Below are 26,041 nucleotides of genomic sequence, written 5' to 3'. Positions count from 1 at the left end.
CGAGGGAAAATTTGGTACCGGACCTTTTTTAATGGGGTACTCTACTTTGGTATTGTCTAAGTTGGGATTCATTAAAGTTTTTTTACTAATTTTGTTTGATTCAGTTAGATGATATGAAATTAGAGATTTAAGGGCATGTTTGGTAACCCTGAAATTAAAATTCATGGAACATTTGTTTTCGCAAGGTGACAGACGGGCAAAGAGAGGTGTGCAGAGAGACTCGAAAGCAGCCAGTGAGGAGAGCATAAGATGGGGTGGGACTCAAAGTAGATGTGATTTTGAGTCCGAATTGGATTGGCATTCATAATCAGTTCTCCAAACTTAAAATCCAAAATAAATAAGGCCTAATATTGTCTTCACAAGTGCATGAGGGAGGTTGACATCACGTGTTCTGGGAGGTTCCCACTCGGAGAGGAGTGTTGGTTGAGGACTTAGGCTAGGGACATTCGGCCTAGGGTCCTCCTCTGCGGGCTGTCTATCGAAGGGATCATCTGTCTCCTGACATGGCCCTCATGATCTTGTCCTCATGGTGGTGCTTGAGAGCAAGATCCCAAATGGTTGGGCGAGTGGATGTTACTTGGGAGATGAGAGGAAGACGAGAAAGAAATAAGGGTTTAGATTTGCAGGGGGAATGTTTTTGCAGCGGATAGTGAAGAGCTATTGTGGATCGGTGGACGGCCGGAGAACGACATTACCCAAATTGTGAGGAGCCCTAAGTCGATGTTGAAATTAACAAATGAGTCATCAAAGGAAGAAGATAGGATAGAAAAAGAAAAAGTAGATGCAAAGCCCGGCGAACATCTAGATCCGTCATCCGTGCGAAAACTATCACGGATTAACCGCTCTAATACCATGACAGAATTAGAGATTCCACTAAATCTTGATTTATTACAAAGGGCCTAATGAGTGTTTATATATAACATTCGAAGGATAAACATATAAAGAATAGCATCAATTGTGGAATGAGATAAAGACAGAAACATTCTAATTTAACCTAATTACTACATCTAGCTTAGCTGCCTAATCAAGCATATTTCCCTAATCTATCACCCAAGTAATCCAACAATGAGATATTAACCCGGTCCAATGGTTATGTGATGATCATGCGTGTACGACTTTGGGAGGTGATGTGATGGGATATGCGCTCTGTTACTAAAGGTGATGATAGCTTGGCGGCTGGCATGTGTAGAATCTTGTACGGTGGAGGCGGGAACTGATATGATTGTTGGAGGTGGCAGCGTTAGATAGTGACAAGACGCTAAGCGGTCTTTTAGGGGGGGTGACACCATGTGTTCCGGGAGGTTACCACTCGGAGAGGAGTGTTGGTTGAGTACTCAGGCTAGGGATACTTGGCCTAGGGTCCCTCAATCTAGTCATGAACGGGCTCTCTAACGAAGGGATCACCAGTCTCTTGATATGGTCCGATGATCCTATATTGATGGTGGTGGTGCCACATGCAAGCACTGTACTAGAATCCCATTTTTCCTCCAACAAGGGAAAATATAAGATCCTTTACCTAAACAAAATTAATAGTCATTGGCCCCTTATTTATTTTTTATAAATATTCCTCTCATTGTCTGGATTTGAGACCATGACCTACCCAACTTTGAGGTCGTGATTGTTAACCTGTTTGGGTCCGACCCATACCAGGCCCGTTATACCCTCTCCAATACTCTTTCCTATTTGCCCCTTCAACCCACTTCGTAATTCGGATACAACTCCCTCTCTCTCTCTCCCCACCATTGACGACCACCCTCTACCTTGAAATTAGGGTTAGGGTTAGGGTTTTCGCTTCTTCTATCGCCGGGATGCAATCCTCCTGAAGAGAAAAAAGAAAATAAAATAAAAACCCTAAAATGGGATCATTCGGCGGGATCAGTATCGCGGCGAGCGCGCAGAAACTTGATGTTGATAATCGTATTTCTCTCCGTTACTATTATCGTATCGCTGATAATCTCCTCAAGCAGGTAATTCTTCCTTTTTTATTTATTTATAATTCCATGACCTTTTTGTTTTCCATCTGTTTTGTCTCAATTCTACCCACTCTTTGTCTGATTCTTCTTGCTTCGTACCAGTGTATTTGCAATTGACATGATTTTGCTATCTGGGTTTTTGATCTTACTCCATTTTTTTTCAGAATTGATGTTGCATATGATGAATTCAGTTAGGGTTTTTGATATTGGACTGATTAGGAATGTGAATTACGTCCGAGCTACACAATTCTTGGTTTCATTATCTTTAATGTTGCGAAATCGATGAGTAATTTTGAGCAATTTCTGTCACAAAGCTGTTTCTTATTGTTTTATTTCTTATATATAGACGAGATGAGTGTAGCGGAGATGCGAATGCTTAGATGGATGTGCGGCCACAAAAGGTTAGATAGAATTAAAAATGAAGACATTCGTAAAAAGGTTGGGGGTGGCACCAATTGAGGAGAAGATGAGAGAGCACCGCTTAAGATGGTCTGGACATATCCAACGTAGGCCTTTGGATGCTCCATTGAGAAGAGGCGACTCGTGCCAATTTGATGGAGGAAACCCAACTAGATCCAGGATTAGAGCCGGATAGATTCCTTTCACCTTTTTCATGAAATTTTTCTAAAGGATTCATTTAGCCGACCCCAACTAGTTTGGGACAAAGGCTTTGTTGAGTTGAGCTGAGTTGAGTATAGACGAGATTTAGGCCTCGTTCGGATTGCAGGAATTTAATGGAAAAGTTTGGAAAGGAAAACTATTTCCAAAATTTCCTACTTTATTTACGTATGAAAAATGATAGCTTGAACCAATCCTATTCAATTTTTACTGCTTCAATTTATGTTGATATCGACCTTCATACCACACATTTGTAGTTCGCGGATGATACCTTATTTTTTTCTTGTGACGCGTCACTGCGTCAGTGTATAACCCTATTCCGTAGTTTTTTTTTTTTTTTGGGTGTTTATAAATGAGAATTTGGAAGGGAAATTGCCTCCCTGTTCCGGTGTCTTTTGAGGGCCTTTTCCTTTTCCTACTTGGTTCTCCAACTTTGCATTGGTAAAACGAGGGAGGTGCTTTGGGATACTGTGTTTGGATAGAGTAGAAAGGAAACTATCAAATTGGAATAAAGTTCGCTTATCTTGGGGGTTCGAATTATATTAATTTAGCCAACATTGTCGAATGTCCTAATTTATTATATCTTGGGCTAGTGTGATTTGTTGGACTAGAAGGCTTCAACAAGAGTTCTTGTAGAATGATACTGAAGGGGAAAGAGGAAATATCATGTGTTGAGTTGTATGTATGTTTGCATGCGTTAAAGAGTGGGAGTGTCTTGGTATTGGGATTTGGGAAGATGATAGAAATGATTGTTTTAAAACTTTCTAGTTCTCTTGAATGATAGAAAAGTGTCATGGGAGTGTCTTCGATGCTATGAAATGATGGAATGAATAAAGATTTGAAGTGTTGTCTCACCTGTGTATATGTGATGCCTCTTCTGAAGTGCGATGCTTCATGTCATGTCAGTTTCTACCCCTGAACTCTTATGTTTCTTTCCTTCTTTTATCTTTTCCTTATCCTCTCATCTCCCTCTTATTCACTCTCGGTTGGGATTAAAAGCCAACACTTCTTTATCTTACTTCTTATATCTTTTTCTCCACCCCCCCTCCTTCTTCTCACATCTCTTCCTTTCTAATCCCATTTCTTTTTTCCCTTCTTTTCCCATTTTTTTATTCACCCTTCCCAGTTGGGTTCATAAATCACTCCTCATTTTCTACTCCTATCACCCCTTTTTTTAATCTTGATCTTTCTTGATCTTGATCTTAATCTTTCCTGCTCTTGATCTTTCTTGATCTTCATCTTTCCCGCTCTTGATCTTGATTATTAGATTATCAATTCTCTCTCTCTCTCTCTCTCTCTAAATGACTCTCTCTCTCTCTCTAAATGACTCTCTCTCTCTCTTCTCTTCGCTACCATGGATTCACATAAATCTGGCATAAGAGTTGGATTCACATTAGTAATTCACCCAAGTTTTAACTATTCATCCTATTAGTTGGGTAATTGACAAAATACTAGTCCCTGTACCATTTCCATCCAAGAACAAAATACTATTTTTTTTCTCTCAACATTACAATATATATATATATATATATATATATATATAGAGAGAGAGAGAGAGAGAGAGAGAGAGAGAGAGAGGGAGAGCGCAGATAAGCTCTGCGCTCGAGCACAGAAACAGGGTGGGGGGCCCATTTGGGGGGTGATCGTGGGGCCGATTGGGGGGTGATCGTAAGCATTCATTTGGAAGGCTCCATCATGGATGGGGTGCCTACCAAAAATCAGCTCCATTGGATCACCATAGGGTGTCCATTTGTGGGGCCAAAAATGGACAGATACTGTTTGTCCACAATCTGCCCATTTTTTGGGCCCACAAATGGACACCCTAAGGTGATCCAATGGAGCTGATTTTTGGTGGACACCCTATCCATGAAAGGGCCCATCAAATGAATGCTTTGGATCCCACCAAAAAATGTGGCCCCACCCTGTTTCTGTGCTCGAGTGCAGAAACCATTTCTCTCTCTCTCTCTCTCTCTCTCTCTCTCTCTATATATATATATATATATATATATATATATATATATATATATATATATATATATGAGAAAACGGTTTCTACACACAAGTGTAGATAAGTTATCTACACGCTAGCTTAAAATACAGTGGGGGCCCACATTGGTTGGGTGATCCAAAGCATTCATTTGATGGGCCCTCACATAGATAGGGTGTGCCCAAAAAATCAGCTTCATAGGATCATCCTAACCCTTCGAACCGTGGAGGCAAAAAATGGACAGATTTGTGAAGGTTTATACACGTCCATTTTACCTCCACAAATCATAGGGTTGGGATGATCCTATGCAGCTGATTTTTTGTGGACACCCTATCTATGTGAGGGCCAATCAAATGAATGGTTTGGATCACCCAAACAATATGCCATCCACTGTATTTTAAGCTAGTGTCTAGATAACTTATCTACACTTATCTAACTTATAATATTACTGGAATACAATAAATGAAGGCTCTTTTATTGTTCCTCTCAAGTTGATACTTGACAGGTTGCTGTTTGAAGATTTTGTTGTATGTAATGTACTGAATTTATCATTCTAGGAAGCTTCGACATAGTTTCTTGTAACTTGGTTTTGTGCATGTTTAAATTTTGTTTTCTTCCCTTGCTCTCAACTCTTTTCCTTTATAGACATGGTTTACTTAATGTGCTTTTGTCCTGAACGAATCATGAGATTTGGTGCAATTTTGAGTGCTCTCTGGATCTATAATTACCACTAATCTTGCGATAATGTGTTTCAGTTTCCTTCATGTGAGATATTCTGTAGTCCTGTTGTGGGCTTAACATCCTACACACTTGCAATGTGCGCAAAACCATCTTCCAATCACTTCCTGTAATAATTGCTGATTATCACATTAATTTTATCATATCATCCAAAAAAAAAATCACATTAATTTTATGAAGAATTCTTTTTGCTTCTCTAACATGAGGATTCCTGAGGTTTTGCACAATTAATAATCGGCACATTTATGGAATTGATAAAATCCGACTTGGTGGCTGTTGGTCATTGTTAAGGATCTCACTGGAACATCTGCATCTTCCACAGATGGGGATGTGTTTGGAGCTCTTGTACCTATTTCTGAATTGGCATCTCAAAATTTCACATCGTTCTCTTATTCTGATTGTCCTCTAGGCTCCTAGCCTGTCAGCTGTTATTTTCACATATTCTTTTTTTAAAGTGATTTTCACATATTCTTGCGTTTTTCTTTTGCCTTTTTTTCAATTGTTTTTTGCTTTTTGTGCTGATGCTCGTGATTATGGTATTAGTGTGACTTTTCAACCTTCAAGTGTCATTAATATTGATTTTTGCAGGCTAACATCTATCGAGAGGAGAAGAATGTTATAGACCTGTATATTATGCTTCTGAGGTTTTCAAGGTCAGAAAAGAGGCCATCTATATTATTTTCCATTTTATATGGGTTTTCCTTTTTTTTTCCTTGAAATGAGCTTGCGAAGTTGTTATTAATTTTTCATCAAGGTTTTCATTCTTATTTTCCTCAAATACATATTTCAATATTTTCAGACTAATGGACTTTTATTTGCTACAGTTTGATCAACGAAACTATACCACGTCATCATGACTACCTAGTATCTTTACAAAGAGAAAAGAATTACTTCAAAAAGGTAGCCTCAGCGAGCTTTTTGTCTACTTTTCTCCAAGACTTATTGCAAGTCCTTTTGGTGCAAATTGACTAATGAAATTCTATTTTATATAGAAATTATTGAATGCCATTAGTGAGCTGGAGGTTCTGAAACCAGTTGTTCAAAGCCGGCTTGAGGAATTGAAAAGAAAGCATACGAATGAAGTAGTTCGGCGGCATCAGGTTCACCCCACCTTTTCTGGAACTTCTTCATTGGAGTGGCCTCCTGTCAAAAAGCATACTCCAGCCCATTATGATATTCGACAGGTAAAAAAATGAGGTCTCATTGTACCATTGGAGATTTACTATTGGCTTCAAAGAAGACACACAAATGCTAACTAAAGAATACACGCCATACTGAAGTATTCATCACAATGCTAGTTGCATTTTGTAGTTTTTATTTTTTGTGAATAGTATGGATTTATTAATTCAAGAATTGATGATTCTTTCCCATATTTTGGTGATTCACTCATTGGTTATTCTTCTACCCTTTTACAAATTATACTATTTCCCATATACTTCTTACAGGCACAACGATCTGTTGGACAAAATGACACAGCTCAAGGATCATGGATTCGTCAAGATAAGTCCTTACGTCCTATGGCGATGGAGGAGCAATTTCGCAAATTGTAAGCAATATAGTAATGTGTAATACAAAATCTATTGAATAGTAGGAAGTCAATACTCAACACTGGCTGTTGAGTTATGGACATTTATTAAAGAAAAAATACATTTTTAGTGGCGTGAATAATGGTTTCATAACTGCATAGAAGTTGAAATTATTTAATCCAAAATTTTGTGTGCAGGCATTGTCTGAGCCCAGTTACCTAATTTATATTTTATTTCAATGAAATCTTCTGGTTAATTCTTTTGCTAATATTATCAAGTACGTGCACACTCATTTGATGCCTTTCATTTTTAAGATGATAAAATTGTTTCATTTCAAGATCAACTTGTATAGAAATTCCCCCTTTGATCACCAAAATGAAAAGACTTCTTTTGCAAATGGCAAATAATTTAATAGCATGACATATGGCTGGCCATAAGGAGCTTGAAACTACCCAGAAGTCTATAAATATTGGTGCAACGAAGGAGGAATTGGATGGTTGATATGTCGTCAAACCCTTATCTTGACAAGCAATCTATTCACGGAAGCATCTTTCGTTTTAGTTAGATGCTTCTTACTTTTGTTTCATTCTTCTTCTTGGACAAGGTTTTTAAGAGGGTCTTTTATTAGGCTATAAGAAATATTTGAAGGTTTTTAGTTACGTCTATTAATTAGTTGATGTGGGTGATATTAAATTACAAAAAGTGAAGTTCAAAAGGACATTCTATTATTTCTTTTGAATTTTTGTAGAGAAAATGATAACTGTGGGAGCTTATGAATGAATATAGTCCATCCCTTTGAAAAAACTTTAGAGATACATTCTATTCTTTCTTTTGAAAATTTGTAGAAAAAATGATAATTGTTGGAGCTTATGAATGAATATAGTCTATCCATACCGGGGAACTATGTCACAAATATCTCCAATATTTTCAAAATATAGCGTTTTTATCGTGAGATTTTGATAAACAACAAAATCCCCAACTAATAACGAAAATTTAAAAATATAGCGATATTTTCGTTTTTATCATAAAATATCCCGATAATATCGCGATATTATCCCGATAATTTTATTTTATATTTTTTCTTAAATTTAATATTTTTATATATTTTTTAAATAATTTTAATTTCACTGTTTATTTCCCGATATAAACCTGAAAAAATTAGTAAAAATTAATATATCCCGAGATTTTCCCTTGCCGAGAAATTCCCGAGAACGACATTTGTGACATAGCCGGGGAAAGGTAAGGTAAGCAGTTAATTTTTTTTTTGAAAATTAGGTAAGCAGTTAATTTGGGAACCCCGGGATATTGATTTGGATCTAGATTCGAATTATCTCCTGGGGGATGCTCTTAGGCCTTGTGCTTGCTCCTTTTGGGCACCCCAACTCTGCATTTATAACCATTCGGATTTGACCAGCAAGTCTATTAATGCCGAGGTGGTCAAGAATGGGCTTTTAAAATGAGAATAGTGGTCCCTAAAAATAATCTAGTGAAAAATCTATTGCTGGCTTGGTTGACAAGTCAACTAAGACTTTAAAAAAGAGTCACAAATAAGAGATATGAGTTGGTGTTTTCAAGTGGAAGTGGAAGGAGAAATATAACTTTGATTGAAGAGCTTACCTTGCAAACGAAGAGGAATGCAATCCCGTGGAGATGCACCCTTGCTCTGATACCATGTAAAGAAGTTGAAGTCGATGATGATGGATATATGGAGATGCATCCTTGCTCTGTTACCAATCTAAAAGAGTCGAAGTTGATGATGATGCATCCAGGTAAGTAGAAGAGAGAGAGAGAGAGAGAGAGAGAGAGAGAGAGAGAGAGAGAGAGAGAGAGAGAGAGAGAGAGAGAGAGAGAGAGAGAGAGAGAGAGAGAGCGTGGGCGTGCGGGCATTGTTTTCTAATTGATAACATATGCACATTACACCACATATATTTAATTGATATGTAAAAACACTTAAATTTCATTTTTCATCTGCTACATTAAGCATTACCATTCAATTTGCTCGATTTTGCTAACTTCAGTGTAAACTGATATAATGGCTATTTTCACAAACTTCTTTTTTTCAACGACAGCTATTTTTACCTAAACTAACTACAGTAGTAATTAGGTGGGTTTAGATGATCGGCCAGAGGTTCAGTTTTATGAATTTTCTCATCAACTTGTTTGTGGAAGACCCTCTCTTTGAAATGGATTTGATCATGCTCTCCAACATGCTTTTTTCTTCGTGATGATTTGATCTCCACGTGCAGTTCCAATCCACAAGCAACATTTCAAGCAATGCCCAATTATTGAGACTTTCTTGATGTAGTGAGAAGGCCCACAGAATTCGTAGCTCAGATTTGGGGGCGGAGGACCAAGATATGCACACTGAACCATGAAAGAATGGGTAGTGTTCTGTGAGACGACGTGGCGAAAGAGCCATCACCTTATTTGTGATCTCTCTCAAAACTTAGTGAACTGGAATTGATTTTAGTTTCTTTACCAGAAGTGTGTATATGTCATACTCATAGAGAAGGCAGCAGATAAGAGAGACAGCTTATCACATGTAGATGTTAATCTGCCTGAGATTTTGCATTAGCAAGGAATGCCAGAAGTGAAGCTTGTTAGCTCCCTTCGGTGCTTTCGATTTGTTTTACTTTTTGATTTTTAATAATATCTCCTCTAAAATTCAAAATAAAGGAAGGTCATTTGTTTAACATGGAACCCTATTTGTCTTGGTGGTGCACCAAATCAGCGGTCCTTATCACCAGCAGATATGCCATGTGTAAGTTGCAATCTGCGTTCAAGAGACTCTGAAAGTTATGGGACGGGCAAGGATTAGTGATCAAGACTAAACTTCATATTTCTTTTTAGCTTGGTATAAGAAGCTTTTTGAGGCTTGTTTCAAGCAAGGTGTAGGCCATATACTATATAGCCTCAGAGATTCTATTGAGGCTACATTTTAGTGAAGCTTAACTTTTGTATTGTGAAGTGTAAACCTCCAGAAGAAATGATGCTCTGTGACCTTCTTTTGTGTATTCTCTTGTTTAAAGTCCAAACACTACCCCACCCATCACCAGGTATATCATCTTTTTTGGGGCTGGAAAGCCTTAGTCCAAATGCCATGGCTATTGTGAAATGTATGGATATTATGGATGATCCATGAGTGATGAATTGATTTTTGTCAACATTTAATATTATAATCTATTACTATGCGATAATGAGTTATGTTTCTTTCTTCATATCGATGTTTGATAATTTGATTTACCACCTGTACAAAGGTATAAAGACGTAAGGGCAACTAATGCTACCTCTGGTTTGGGGTCCATGGACTGCCCTAAACCACCTGATCCTGAGAAGAGCATTTTCAAGAACATCAATGCTCTCCTGGCCGGACGCGAGACTGTAGAGGAGCCAAGGAAATGTCCATCGCAGAATGGCTTGAATAGTCAACAAAAGCAACAAAGCCCTGGTGGGTCCAGCAAATCTAAAAAGAAAAACAAGAAGAAGGTAACGCCACCCAGACCCCTGGTAGAAGAGAAAAGAGCACCACCGCCTCCCACATTTGTTGAATATTTCATTGAGTCTGAGTCGGGTATCGCCAACCCAGTTGCAGCAAGAATCCAGAGGTTGAAGGCGGGGGCAATTCTGGAAACTGTTGCCCCAATGCCTGCAGATGACAGGTCAGAGCAGTTTTCTCTGAACGAAATATTTGAAGATAACATAGAAAATCCTAAAAAAGGCGTGGATGACAGTGATAGCATTAGCCCCCTCGAAATTGATGTGTTGAATGATGAGAGAAATGGAAGAGAAGACTGCCTAACTCTGGGGAATGTCAGAGGCGAGGTGGCTTTGACTGACTCCAACAAGCAAAAGAAAGAGCGGAAAATTTCTAATTAAAATTTTGAACTGGGAACTGTGTCCCTAATTAGGGAGGGAAATGAAAAAAATCTCAAAAACTGGCCCTAATGGGAAACAAGGTCTAGATGGTGAAACAGGGAAGGAATATGGCATGCCTTATCGAGTCCATTGGTAGAGAAGAAACGGAGTTCGCAGCAAAATCTTTGGAGTGCTGTGGTTACCCAACCTCAACCAAACCACTCCTCGAATCTGGACTTCCATGACAGCCCAAGGACGGATGAGCTTGAGGTAGTTTTCAACGAAGACAGTATGAAGAAGGCGGAAAAAAGGTGGGACAACGCCCTGGTTGGGTATTTCCTAGGGAAACGCCCGTATTACGTGGCCCTAAGGGATCACCTGAGAAGAGTTTGGAAGATCAAAGGGGAGTTTCAGCTGATAGGAATTCATTTGGGGTTCTTCCTATTTAAGTTCAACAATGCTGAGGACTGTGAGAAAATCCTTCAAAGTAACACTTCATATGGTGGCCGCCCCCTGATCCTCAGGAAATGGACCCCAGATATATCTCTTGAGAGGCTCTCTCTATCCTCTGTCCCTGTTTGGGTTTGTCTCCCGGAGCTCTGTCTGAAGTTCTGGACTCAAGAAGGGCTGAGTAAGATTGCAAGCAAAATTGGAAAACCATTGTACATGGACACTGAAACCACGGAAGGTTCCTGCCTCAGCTATGCCCGCTTCTGCGTGGAAATTGAAGCAGGTGCGAGGCTCCCTGATCACCTGGTGCTGAGAACCCACATGGAGTAACAGACCAAAAAGTCGAGCATGAATGGAGTCCTCCTTCATGTCAGGAATGCAAAACTTTTAACCATACCAGCTCATCCTGCCCTAAGAAGATAACTAAATGTGAGAACAATACCGAGTGGAGACCTGTCCCCAGAAATCCCAGAAGGAAGCTCCAAACGATAGCCTAGTCGTCTCCAAAGTTCAAGAAATTGAGGCAGCCATTGTTGAATCGGTGTTGCAAAAAGAACAACATGTTCCTCAGGCCACTCACACTGAAATCACTGTGGCCAGCACTTTCAGCATCCTTGATTCCGCAGAAGCAGAAGAGGTAAACCCCGGCATCACCTATCCTCACAATGTAAATCAGGATTCAGATGCCAAGACGGATGATGAAGAGAGTGAAGAAGACACTGGATCAGAGGACTACTCTGACCCTGACGTGGTTTCCTCATTTGAATCCTCCTCGGAATAGGAAGACAACCAAAAAAGAATGTATCATGGGCGGAGGAGCATAATCAAGTCCACCTGATTCCAGTTGAGTATGAGAATAATGGTACTCCAGAACTTGAAGAATCAAAGGAATCATGGCAGGAATTTCCTAAGAAAATCTAGCCAAAACGCTCACAAAGAGCCCAACATACTCCTTCAAAATTAGCCGATTATGTAATTCACAAGTAGTGGCCATTTTGTTAGGCTTAGTAGTTGTCTCTCATTTGTGAGGAGCCTTTGTTCTCCCTCCCTCGCATGTTCCAAGAGTTAGGGATGGTTTTGTGCTTTTATTGTATCATCTTCTTCTTTATCTAATAAATCGGTAGGGGTCCCCGCTAAACCCCAGCTTACCCATAAAAAAAAAAAAATGTTTGATAATTTGATATATCGATTATGTGATCATTCATGAACTCATGCAGAGCATTAAATTTATTTTTTTGAGAGTTGTAGAGTTTGTGTAAAAATGATGAATTGCGAGTCGTCCACATTCTATTATCTGTGTTCTTATTTTTAGGTTCCTTAATTATTTGCTATTCTTTTCCTATTTTTCATAATTTTCCCTATTCTGTATTTTTTAAGAAAAATTACTTTTTCCAATTGAGGATTATGCTTTATGCTTGGAAGATTATTCTTTACTTTCCTTTTGACTTGGCTGCTTTGCTCGCAACTCTCCTTTTAAAACTATGTATTTAGTCATTTGTCTGGTTTTTATACTCAACTCAACTCAACTAAGCCTTTGTCCCAAACTAGTTGGGGTCGGCCATTTAGCTGGTTTTTATAATAATGCATTATTTTTTCCCCTGGTTCTCACTTTGTTATATGCTGCTTGACAATCTTGTATAGATCTTTGAGTATCCCACGTCCAAAGGAGGAGACACTATCGAGACATTCTATCTTAGGTCCAAATGGGCTTCATGGGCAGTGGCAGGCACCCATTATTGACAGAGGGGTATAATCTAATCCATTTTATATTTTTAGTTCATATGTGTGCAGAAACCATTTTTACTTTTCTTTTGTGGAGGCAGGTCCAATATCCTAGGAATATTGACATAACTCCAATTGAGATCCCAAGGTTAGTTTTCCCAGTGAATTCATTTAGTATTTCACATTCTCTCTATTGTTTCATTTAGGGATGTAGGTAAACAAGGGACAAAACAGTCGATATAACTTTTAAGAGTATCATGTTTCCATTTATTTCCAACTTTGTTTGACTCTAGTTTCGATGGGGTGCTTCCTGGTTTTCATTTTGTCATTGTTATGCATATCTTCGTTTAATTGATGGTGATGAATCCATCCTGCGTTTTTTTTAATACCAAACAGCTTGCATCCGTCTGTTGTAACTGGAGATACAACTCAAAAAGATAATGGCAATTCGGTACTTGAGTCGGTCCTTTCTCTGGATGATGGTAGATGGTCACTCCGTGCTGAGGAGCCTAATTTATCGACTATCTCAGATACAATAGTAGCTCCTAATCAGATGGATATTATCAGACAACCTTCTCCTCCACCTGTTCTTGCTGATGTACAAGATTTGTTTCCTATTTCTCCATCGCAAGTTACTGATTCAAGATATGGAGCTGCAAAGTCCTTACAGGACGAGCTAGTCCACTCTGAATCTCCTTTACAGTTGCATATTGTGAGATCCTATAGACTTTCAATTCTTCGAGTGTTGCTTTTGTTTTCTTAGTACATGTTACTTAGGGGTGCCACTTGGGTCGGGTTGGATGGGTTGAGGCCAACCCTAACCGAACCCGAGATAGCATTCCCTCAACCCTAACCCAACCCAACCCGAGCCTCGGGTTGAGGATGGTCAACCCTAACCCAATCCACATCTAAATCTCTCAACCCTAACCCAACCCACGTCTAAATCTCTCAATCCTAACCAACCCATCTAACCCGAAATCGGGTCGGATTGGGTTCCGGTTCACAAAGGGCCAAACAGAAAAATACAATAACCCAAAGAAAATCAAGATAAAATTAGATGACGGAAGTTGGGTTTGGGTCGGATTGGGTTGCCATGGCTTCAACCCTAACCATTACCCGAAATTAAATCGGGTTGGCTTTTCCCAACCCAAACCCAACCCAACCCAACCTGAGGAAATGCCAACCCAACCCAAGCCAAAATCAGGTTGAACCCGACCCAAGTTGCACCCCTAATGTTACTCCAAGATGTTCTAGTTTCAGAAATGACGCTATTTTTATTTAGTGAGGAGTTTCTTATACGCTTCTTTCTATCGTTATCCTACAACTGTTCTCACATTTTGTTTGCAGTCAACTGAAATGATGGACTGCTTTATGAGGCTAGCGATGTCAAATACCGAAAAGAATTTAGAAACTTGTGGTGTTCTTGCTGGTTCACTTGTAAGGGCAAACAATTTTTTGCATTGTTCAACCACATTAACTCCTGTAATATCAATGATTCTCAGTTTATTATTTTATTATTTTTTAATTTACAGAAAAACAGAAAATTTTATATGACAGCTCTCATCATCCCCAAGCAGGAATCAACGTCTGATTCGGTAAGACATTGCTATGATGTTCCAAGGCACTTTGTCTCTGTTTCATTGAAATACAACCTTTTACTTCTCATAGTAATGATATTGCTCCCTGATCAGTGTCAAACTATGAATGAAGAGGAAATATTTGACATCCAGGATAAGCAATCACTTTTCCCCCTTGGTTGGATTCATGTGAGTATTTAATGGTTTTCAGCATGATTTTACATTTTGCTTTTAATTGTCTTTATTTTATGGAGAGTCTATATGAGCTTATCTTCTTAATAATTGAAACTGATACAACACCAGACTCTAAACCTCTAATGCTATATGTTGTCATGCTCGACTATTCACTTTCTCAATGTATAGTAACATCGACTCGATGTACGGGTTATTAATACCACTATATGAATTATCACTCTGAGAAAAAGTTTATGATTGGTTTGGATTGGATGCAATTTTCTCTTTATATTGGATTTTTAATAATACAGAATTCCATAGAACCTGGAGCCATTTAAAGTTCAACAAGTTTGTTTATGGGTGTGTATTATCTCCTCCTATTGATAAGAAAGGCTGCCACATCTTTGTGCTGAAGTGGATCATGGACAGAAACTCCTTTTGTCTTCCATTCTTGCTCTGGTCTCCTTTCATTGCTCTCTTTTATCTAGTCAATTCCAGCTCATTCAGATCTCATGCAGTGTTGGTCTTCTCTATCCTTGCATTGAATCCTAATCAAGTATCTCTCGCTCTGTGTTTCTTAGAGTTATTTTCAAACTTCTGTTAAAATTGCCTGGATTCTGTCCACTTTTTGTTGTGGGCACATCCTTTCAGTTCCCCTTAATGAAACTTAATGCGGTTTATGCTATGGAAAGTAGCTTCTATATGGGTGGTAAGTCGTGGGTTAGGGATTAAATATACATATCTGCGAGTGTTTATAAGATCATAGGTTAGAACTACCTTCATGCCTTTGTGTCTTGTGTACAGCCAAAGGGCAATTGAAGTAATTTGCCATTTCTTAAGTATGTAAGGGGGAGGAGAGAAGTAGTGACTTTGAACTTGGACTCCATCCACAACAGTTCGTGTTGATTGGTACTTTGGTTTTCTCTCCTCTCTTTTCTCCTCCTCCTCCTACATTTCTCCTCAATTTCAATCTAGTTTAGCATGGTCTCAGGGCCATTAAAGACCCAAGCTGCTGGTTCATGAAAAGGAGAAAAATATTCAAGAACTTTTTTGTGAGGAAGAAGGGATACACCCATCCACCCTTAGGTTTTATTGATCAGATCTGGTATATTTGATCTAGGTCTGAGATTAGAGAACTCGTTTCATTTATTTTTTTTAATTGAAAGCTATTAGAGAATTGGCATGTTGTGACACCGCGTTCTTTTCCTTTGGCATTTTCGTGGTTGGTGTGTGGCATTTTCGTGGTTGGTGTGGTACAACCCAGTGGAAAACTTTAGATTATCTGGTGAAAAAAGAAGAAGATCTCACTCAAATGGATTGGATCCATCGGTTATTTCACTTTGCTGGGCGGATTTTGTTGAGAGCGAAGCCATATAATCTCTCTTGCCTTGAAACATTTGACAGATAGGCAGTGGACCACATACTAATCGTTTCCTCAAAATTCGTAAAGGGGGGAACAACAACAATGGCTTTTAGAATTGAATCCTGAAAATTCAACTTAAAATCAATTTATTTAGGGTCCAGATAGGGTGGAAGAGGAAAAAATGGGATTTGAGTATTGTTCGAGTCAACTCTGACCAAACCATACCCTTGGAGCCTAAAAAAAGAAATCAAGCAAAACTGAAACAAGTAACCTTCTGGCTCTGCTCAGTTATTCTTTTTATAAATGTGGAGTTAGTCATGGTGTGAAGACTAAATCAAGACAGCAGCAGCTCAAGTTTTTGACAACTTGATTGAATTTTTGTTGCAATCTAGAAAAAACCAGGTACACTTATAACTTGACCCTAGATGGTTCAATTAAGGTCAACTCCCTGATATTTTTTGTGTACTCAATTGGGGTTATTCACCTTAGAATCAGCAATAATAAACACTGATGGCATAGTTCTGTTAAATGTGATTATATTTGTGACTAAAGCCTGAAACAACCTAATTTCCAGTTTTGGTGATAAAAATATGAACAATCTCAGGCAATGCATTCTTGTGGGTTTTTTTGACCCTGAATGCCTTAATTCTGTCAATTGTGGTTATATTCATAATAAGCATGACTAAGGGTCTGTTCAGTTGCGCTCAGGAAACGTAAAGGAAATGACGTGGCAGAAAAAAACGGAAAGGAAAAGAAACTGCTAAGAAAGCAGTAGGAGTGCACATTCAGTTGCTAGAAACTGAAAAGAAACAGTAAAGAAACAACAGAAATGTGCGTTCAGTTGCCAGGGAAACGGAAAAGAAACAGCACAGAATATGTTTTTCACCACATGTAAAGCAAGTTATGCCCCCTAAGCCCTACCAAATAGTCCACTAACACAATTAAATACTCAAAAAAACTTAAGCAGCAGATTTTAAAAGCAATAAAATGGAACCAACAAGAAAGAGGGAAACCCATGGTAACACCCTCTGTGGCACTGCCTCTGCCCTTTCATTTTGCATCTCCTCTACCCTTTGCACATCCTCAACCCTTTCGCTGCTCCGATACCTGACTCTCTCCAAATATGCGTCTAGCTGTGACCGAGCCTCCGCTAACGTCCCAAATGAGCGGTAGCATGCTCCGCTAAATTTGTCAACTTACTCATGGCACTCTGGCCAAGTATAGTAAATCCCAGGCCGCCTGCTATTAAAGATAGCATAGTACTTCTGCTTCCCCATACTCACCTAACAAAAAGACAACATATCACATCCAAATATATAAGATAATAATATGACAATAATTAACATCATTACAGATAAGTTAATTACCACCATCACTTACCTTAATACTATCATAATAAGATAACTACCACCATCACATAGTTAACTACCATCCAAATGTCAAAGCATCATTACAGATAAAAATAATTACCACCATAACTATCAACATCCAAAATAAAAACTACCACCATAACTACCAACATCCAAAATAAATAACCACCATCCAAAATAAAACAAAGACTTTAAGTTCATATAACAGTAACTACCACTATAACAACCAATATAAAGTTTATATCACCATAACTACCACCCAAAAAGTGCCATAAAAGTATTCTTCTATGAAATGAAAAGATAGAAGATACGTTGCTCATCGCCATCTCCTCCCTCAATCATCCATCTGCTGCCTGATGAAATGAGCCATCTTCCTTCGGATGTACGACCTCCTCTCCTCCTCGTACATGATGAAAAGATGCACTTGAGATGGATTTACTATGAGATACTCTGTGGTCCTCAACAAGATATCCTGCGAAAAACCACCAACCCCTCTAACAGCTTTGCGAAGCTGTGCAAGGTAAGCAGGGGCACTCGAACCTGTGAGGGCATCGACAACCTTGTCCATGCTTGATGAGAGACGCGACATACTGTCTAAACATGCCCCACCCTGGCGAGTCCTCTGTTGTCTGGTACCAGCCCGTCTTAGGGGAGATGTCTCACTACCACCATTAATGGGACATGCTTCTGGAGATGGTGGGTGTTGAGACATGGGGGTATGGTCATCTGTGAAGTTCTCCCCAGTGTCATCAAGACTGACTGGCTGCGAACTAGCTATGCTTGGAGTCTCATGCGTCCTAGACTTGCCCTCGCGAATTCATCTCCAAAGATTTTGCACATATTGTCATGTAAAACATGATGTGTAGTGAAGTGTTTCTTATGTTTTGGATGAGCATGTGACAAGGAGCATAAAAAATAAGAAGATATTGGATATGGTATTACTATAAGAAGATTGTATTTTGAGAGGAAGTGTTTCTTACAGCGATGTAGTCATCGTACACCTCTTTCTCGCAGGTGACTATTTTGGTGTCATCGTCCTAACCAAAACCGCTTCTGCTGAGGATGATGCAAACACTCTTGTATGTTTCTTTCATAGTCTTTATGCGGTTCTTTATGTGCTCATTGTTGAGATTGATGTTGAAAAATGTATTCACTGCAGTGGCCGCAGCTACGTAAGCGGGTTCCTTAAAACCATTTGGAATTTTGTACCCCTTTGCGATTTGAACTATGAGTGTATCTACTAGCACCTTATCCATTTGGTCATTCCAAATAACATTCTTCCCCTTCTTCTGCGATGTTTGTGGAGCAGTTGTCATTCTGATTCAATATGCACACATGTGTTTGTTAGGAGTCATACATCCATATAACAACCAACATAACCAATGATCAAAACATAACAAAGTTACTCCAACCATATATGGAGTGAAACAGTAAAAGAGTCATACAACCATCAAAACATAACAAAGTTACTCCAACCATATATGAAGTGAAACAGTAAAAGAGTCATACAACCATCAAAACGTTACAAAGTTACTCCAACCATATATAGATTGACGTCTACTGAAATCATTCCACATCTGTGCTGTAAGCGTGTTTCTAATTTCCTCACCTGCTCTTTTGTCATGATCCCTTGATGGAGGAAGATCTCGTGGTATGTCCTCATCTTCCACAGTTCGTAGCAAGAGTTGTCTAGCTAGAAAGTTGTCAACATCTTCTAGTATTGAATCATTGGGCATGAAACGCCGAATATGAGTATGGATGCAACAACATGCCAAGAAGATGTCAATCTGTTTATCGAAATTGTACATCGGTTCTTCATTAAGAATATTGAAACGCTTCTTCAAGACGCCAAATGTGCGCTCAATGACATTTCGACACAGCGAGTGTCTATGATTGAACAACTCATTAGCAGTACGTGGACGCCGCCCTCTCCACTCATTTAGGTGGTATGCTGTCTTACGATGCGGGTAATGAAATGTCTCAAGAGAGGGTAGCCGCCATCGGCGAGGTAAAACTTTCCTACAAATAAAAATAGATTCTATATCAGTAACTAGTAATAAGTGGAAACTTGTTTACTACAATGGAATTACGTCATATACAATGTACCTGGAATAAGTGGAATCTTGTCAGCCCTTGTTAATGCATCCGCTAATACTCTCGAGTCCGAAGCTGAACCCTCCCATCCGGTTAGGACATACGTGAATTTTAGGTCAAAGTCACAGGCCACCAAAACATTTTGAGCTATAAAATGCTTACGACAAAAGTAGCTAGGTTTTTCTTCAATTCGGACTTTAGCACGTATGTATGTCCCGTCTATTGCACCGATGCAATCCTTGAAATATGGCATCCACCTTGGATTCCCCTCAATCTGAGATGGTGTCTCACCTGCCGGCGGTTTGATGAAGAAATCTTGCATACCCAAAATTACCTTTAGTACTTTGTTGAAATACGTCGAAACAGTTGCCTCCGAACGCCTAGCACATGCTTTAATAGTTCGAAGACTCCGAACCCTCTGATTTTGTGCTACAATATGCAAGAAGATTGCAACTTGCTCCTCCACTTTACAATGGATTGTATCTTTCAGGGTTCCTGCTCGTTTAAAGATTTCGACAAATTGATGAAAGCAGCTGACGTTCATCTGTAGCAAGTTATGACAATATTCATCTGATTGGATGACAAAAGGAATGAACGTACGACGCGTGAAGTAATGGCTTTCGTAGAGAGCTCTAACAAGATATTGTTCGTAGTATTCTTTACAGAGTACTAACATAGCAGCTGCACCAGCCATTAATAGTGCGACTGCTCACCCAACTAGCTCATTCCTGCGCTTCAATTCAGCTCTTCGCATCAACTTTTTCTTCCTCCTTGTAGGACGACGAGGCATCTTACTCTAAATAAGTAGTCAATAACTCAATGGAAAAGACAACATAATAAAAAACAAGGCATCTTAAACACAATCACAAACAAGACAATCACAAACAATCCATCCATCCATAAACCCTCCCTCCATAAACAATCCATCCCTCCAAAACCATCCATCCATAACCATCCATAACACAATCACAAACAAGACACACACAAACAATCCATCCATCCATAAACCCTACACCCATAAACATTCCATCCATCCACAACCCATCCCTCCAAAACCATCCATAACCATCCATAACACAATTACAAACAAGACAAACACAAACAATCCATACATCCATAAATCCTCCCTCCATAAACAAACGATCCATCCACAACCGATCCATCCATAACACAATCACAAACAAGACAAACACAAACAATCCATCCATCCATATCCATAAACAATCCATCCATCCATAACCATCCTGCAAACACATACAAGCACATTTACCTAAATATATTTATTAACAGAAATGGAAGGGAAAAAAATTAAGTGTGAGTATTGATTACCTTGCAAAAAATGAAAAAGTTCTTGAAAATGAAGCTCAGATGAGGACACCAACAACCTGCAAGACAAATAAGAGCAAAAATAAATGAAAGGATTAACATGAAAAAAGGGTGGTTTATGGATCCACCCCCACAAAATATAAATAGATCCAAGCCATTTCAGTGAAACCCTAAAATAGTTTCAATGAAACCCTAAAATATAAACCCTAAAAAACGAAAATCAGAGTTGAATGGCACTTTAAAGTTTAATCTAACAAAGAAATGGAAAAAATGGCAGAGAAAGAGAGAGGTAGAGAGAGATGGACAGAGAGAGAGAGATAAAAAAAATCAGAGTTCGATCTTTGCATTGTAGGAGAAGATAGAAATGCAAAATATAAACAAAAAAAAAAAAACAGTGCTACTATTGAAACCCACATCTGAAAGAGAGAAACAACCCTGTTCAAGATGAAACAAAGAACTCCAAGATCTCCAATGCAAACTAGTCATTAAAAAAAATAACAGGAAAGGAAACACCTCCAAAAACAAGGAGGAGAAGGAGACGAGGCATAGGAGACGGGTGGAGAAGGAATCGCGGAAAAAAAAAAACAAAATGAGGAGAAGGAGACGAGGCATACCTTGTTGGGGAAAGGGATGAGTGGAGGAGCTCTTAGCTGAGGTGCTCTTAGCCAAACGGAGGAGTGGAGATCGCACCTTGATCTCCTTTTTGCAGATGAACAGAAAATGGGTTTACGGCTGCTGAGTTGAAGACGAAAGTCGCATGTGGGTTTAGGGCGATAGAAATGACTTTAACGCTATTCTCGTGCCGGAAGTCTCGGAAAATAACCAAAATCCGACTATATCTCACGGATTCGAAATGGGGGAAATGGCCTTGACAGGTGGGATAAGTGGGATTCCACGTCGGACTTGTGCTTTCCTTATCCCGCCAACAAAATGGCCATTTTAGCTCATTTCCACGGAAAATACCCTCCTTTTCCGTCTCCTTTCCATTTCCAAGGCGCAACACTAGACACGTGTTGACGCTCTTTTCAACACTTGTAAACGTATTGCTAGAACTGTCAGACTTAGTGTGGGTGCATCGAGAGGTTATTAATTATCTAATATGGTGTTTACCTCCTCTTTTATCATTAGCTCTTCTTTAACTAATATTTGTTGTTTTCCCCCTCCACTAAACAAAAACTTCTAATATTATACTCATTATATCCTATTGATCACTTTTTTAGATGCATTTTGGAGACCGACAATTACAAGATTAGATTGATGAATGCACTCTTATTTGATTATCTCATTCTTCTTTGAGACTTATAGTTGCTTTTATTAGTTTATTAAACGAAAATTATATGTATTTTGTTGCAAATTATGATAAGTAACCATTAATTTTATTTGTAAGTATGTGTATGAGCGTGTCCTCATTTCTAGATTTTAGGGGTTGTCATGTCGGACACCCCATATCTGTGTCGACACTCGACACACGAATCCATGTCCACAGATCGTAGCAAATGGAGAATCTCAGGAGGTCCATTCATGTAGTATGACATGCTTTTTTTTGAAAGATATGTATTATGACATGCTTTTTTTATTTGAAAGATATGTAGTATGGCATGCTTCTACTATATAATATACTTGTGGAGTTGTTTGACCGAGTTATTTACACTTTTGCCTTCCAAGCAGCACCTAAGGGTGCGTTCTTTAGCCATTCTCGAGATTTTAGTCCTAAAAATTAGAATTAATTTTTATCCTTTAGAGTCCTTCGGAATTGAAATTGTGTTTTTTAACCATCTCTAAAAATTCTCGATTTTGTGGGCAGTTGATGTGGAACATGTGGTTTCATGCTAAAAAGTTGGAGAGTGGAGAGAGGGGAAGATCGTGAGACAGAGCCTGATTCCTTGGAGGGAGAAACTCTCACTCCATAAAAAATGCCTAAAAATTAGGATGAATTCTTAGACGAGTTGTTAAAATCGCTAGAGAACGCCAATTCTCATTTTTTAGACTAAAAAACGGAAAATCACTCTAAAAGAAGGTTAAAGAACACACCCTAAGGTACTTCCTTTTCTTAAATGGCTGCACTTGCTTAGCATGACTCCGCCTTTCTATTACACAGTGAGAAATTTATGCAGTCAGCATTCTGTGTTTAGAGGAAAATCAGACAGTTTTTTTTCTTCTCTTTCTGGATTATAGCTTGGATGAAGTTGATATAAACAAGGTTCTGTTGCTCCCCCATTCATGGGTTGGCATGCTATATGAATTTTACTACACCTGCTTTGAGTATTTTACCTTGTTTTCTGTCAAACCTGTTTTCTTTTCTTTTATTTTTTCTCCTCTAACCATATCTTTGTGTTCAATGTTCAGACACATCCTTCCCAGACTTGTTTTATGTCATCAATTGATCTGCACACCCATTATTCATACCAGGTGCGCCCTTTACAATATCGTTCATTTATGTTTCCCCTGTTCTTTACAGTTCACTCTTGGAACTTACAATTAACGCTACCCCTCCATTTGCTAATTTGTGTAATTTAATTGCTGGTGCTGAAATATCATTAGATTATGTTGCCAGAAGCAATTGCAATTGTAATGGCACCAAAAGACAGTTCAAGGTAGGAATCTTCCCCTTTTAACTGTAGAAATATATTCTCATGTACTTAAACTTTTGTGATTTGATTGCTCGTTTTCCACACACGCAGAACCCATGGAATTTTCCGACTGACAACTCCAGGTGGCATGTCAGTTATAAGAGAATGCCAACAACGTGGCTTCCATCCTCACGATGACCCACCAGATGGTAGTCCCATCTACGACCACTGTACAGATGTCTATATGAATCCCAACCTAAAATTTGAGATTATCGATCTTCGATAAGCTTGATTAGTTTAGAGGTTGTGATCTCTCAGTTTATTCAGTAATCATGTATCATGATAAAGTTTTAAATATAGTAATCAGTGCTTGATACGTCTGGTTTTGTAAAAAGAAAATCAGGAATTGCTTTCTTGAGTGTAAATCTTTACGGACTAGATGACACCCTTTCGTCAGGTTTGACAGAATTTGTCACAAATCAATAAAAAGGATTGCATATTGACCTCTCTTTTTTCCTCAATTTTGCTCTCATGTTATTTGTTCATGGAGTCAAGGCCACCTCGATTACCTGTTGCATAAGAAATCAAATGATTTTCTGAGAATTATCTACTGAATCGGAGGGAGACACAGAATGAAAAACTCACAGTTACATGTTAGAGGAACAATTTTTGAACACTGAAAGATGCAGAGCGATTACTGGATCGAATTTAGTTTAAGCAAGGCACAAAACAAGGGGTACACTTGGCGATCCATATGGTGGAGGGATTCATGGCAAGACATTGCACTACATTAAATAAAGAGATGGACTAAACTGAAATATGCTTGCTAGATCAATGTTAATGTCTGGTGATATGAGCTTTTCTTAGAAATTTTTTTATAAATTAGATCATGTACTCTATTATAAATTTATAACTTGGGAGTACAAATGAGTGTGGGTTTCTTTTGCTTCCATTTAAATGAGCCTTTTGATGTTAATAGGTTGAGGTATGCTAGATCCAAATACAGCTGGTCGACCATCCTTTTCATGGGTATGTGTGCTTGTTCTTTTACACTTTGTTTTGATGTAGATAAGATGAAAGCAACATGAAAGGAGAAAAAGGGTGAAATCAAAGTCACTCCAATCCCTTGAGTAAAGTGCAAGGCCTTCATCTTTTAGGACGAATATATGAGGAGATAACAAAGTTCGGGATATGCTTTAAACATTGGCCTTCTTTTCTGTCTCCAAATTGCCACTTTTGAGATCCCTAAGGGCTACCATGGTTGAGAGAGAGAGAGAGAGAGAGAGAGTTTGGTAGTGTTTGGATTCGGGTAGGGGCCCACATTATTTGGATGATCCAAAGCGTTCATTTGATGGGTCCTGACATAGATAGGGTGTGCCCAAAAAATCAGCTCTATCGGATCATCCTAACCCTTCAATCTATGGACGAACCTTCAGCTGAGGGGGCCTACCTTAAACAAATTGAAACTACAAGGGTGTATTTGTCACGTTTTAAACAATAGGGGTGGAAGTGGATGTGTCAGAAACTAGAGGGGGTGTAAATGTAATTATCCCAAATATAAAATTAAATGTAGCATTTTAGTGAGATGGTCCAATGGGGACCCCTTAAGGGCCTTCAAGTTAGCATTCCTCTCGCATTATATATATATATATATATATATATATATATATATATATATATATATATATATATGTGTGTGTGTGTGTGTATTATACTTATATATACATTTATGTGTATATTATACTTCTGTCCCTTTCACTTTCCATCCATCTGGCTTTCTCCCTCTCATCTCCTCTTTTAAGAAAGCTACCTTACTAGCATGATTGCTATGCATAAGGAACAAAGAGTCCCCACCACTCCCTCCATTCTAAGAATTTTACAAGAAAATCACCGGAGCGATTCTACCATCTCTTTGCTATAGAATCCTACATTGTAAATTCTACAAGAGGGTCTTCAAAGGACTGATGTAAAAGGTCGTACATTGCCAGAGAATCATACAATACATTGGGGACTTGGATAATGTGAGTATGTGACACATGCCTTTGTGACTGATATATGTCAGTTACAAGTCCACGTGGGTGGAGTGTCTTAGATCCAAAGGGTGTTGATTGGGGATGTCAGAGCCTTGTCACATGCCAAGGTGTGATCATGTCTAAATACCCCCCCTTCAAAATTTTGAAATTATTGGCACTCTTCTCTTTATTTTCCATTTGCCCTGAGCCAATTTGAGAAGTTGCAATTTTAAAATAAAGAGAGGAGTGCCAATATCAAAACAAGGCATTGCTGTATTGTTCCCAGTTACATTTAAAGATTTGGAAGCAAACCGAAATTATGTTTGAGGATTTGATAGTTTCATTAGGGCAATGAAATTTTCACTCGCCCCTGCCAGTACACATCCGCTCCCCTTTTTACGTGATTTGACGTTAAAGTTGCCCACTGTTCACGGTATAAGGGGAGCGAATGCGTACTTCAGGGGGAGTGAAAATATCATCGCCCTTTCATTATTGTCCATAAGGGTGTAATTTGGGTCAGGCTTGACCTGGGTTTAACCCGATTTTCGCTCATGTTGGGTTGGCATTTTCCTTAGGTTGGGATTGGAATAGGGTAAGAAAAGGCCAACCCGATTTGTTCAAAGTATAAATGATTAAATAACACCAACTCTAGTAGCTTAAGTTTTTAGAGTAACTGGTTGTTTTAA

The 26,041-nt window shown here is 38.8% G+C and overlaps 1 protein-coding gene across 1 annotated transcript; it reads left to right on the top strand.

The window, feature by feature from the left end:
- The first annotated feature begins 1,290 nt into the window (after window positions 1–1,290).
- On the top strand, window positions 1,291–23,850 carry LOC143854109 (AMSH-like ubiquitin thioesterase 1). The gene is made up of 14 exons (XM_077363892.1): window positions 1,291–1,967; window positions 5,905–5,969; window positions 6,141–6,216; window positions 6,309–6,500; window positions 6,762–6,862; window positions 12,789–12,894; window positions 12,971–13,017; window positions 13,266–13,581; window positions 14,217–14,306; window positions 14,402–14,464; window positions 14,561–14,635; window positions 23,120–23,182; window positions 23,315–23,367; window positions 23,455–23,850. Exons 1-14 carry the CDS (start codon window positions 1,857–1,859, stop codon window positions 23,627–23,629), a joined length of 1,533 nt encoding a protein of 510 aa, XP_077220007.1. The 5' UTR covers window positions 1,291–1,856; the 3' UTR covers window positions 23,630–23,850.
- Window positions 23,851–26,041: the final 2,191 nt, after the last annotated feature.

Source organism: Tasmannia lanceolata, unplaced genomic scaffold, assembly GCF_043159265.1.
Source record: "Tasmannia lanceolata isolate RefF3 unplaced genomic scaffold, GAP_Taslan_0.1 ptg000020l, whole genome shotgun sequence".
Classification (NCBI taxonomy): domain Eukaryota; kingdom Viridiplantae; phylum Streptophyta; class Magnoliopsida; order Canellales; family Winteraceae; genus Tasmannia; species Tasmannia lanceolata.
This window is presented reverse-complemented; position numbering and strand designations above follow the sequence as displayed.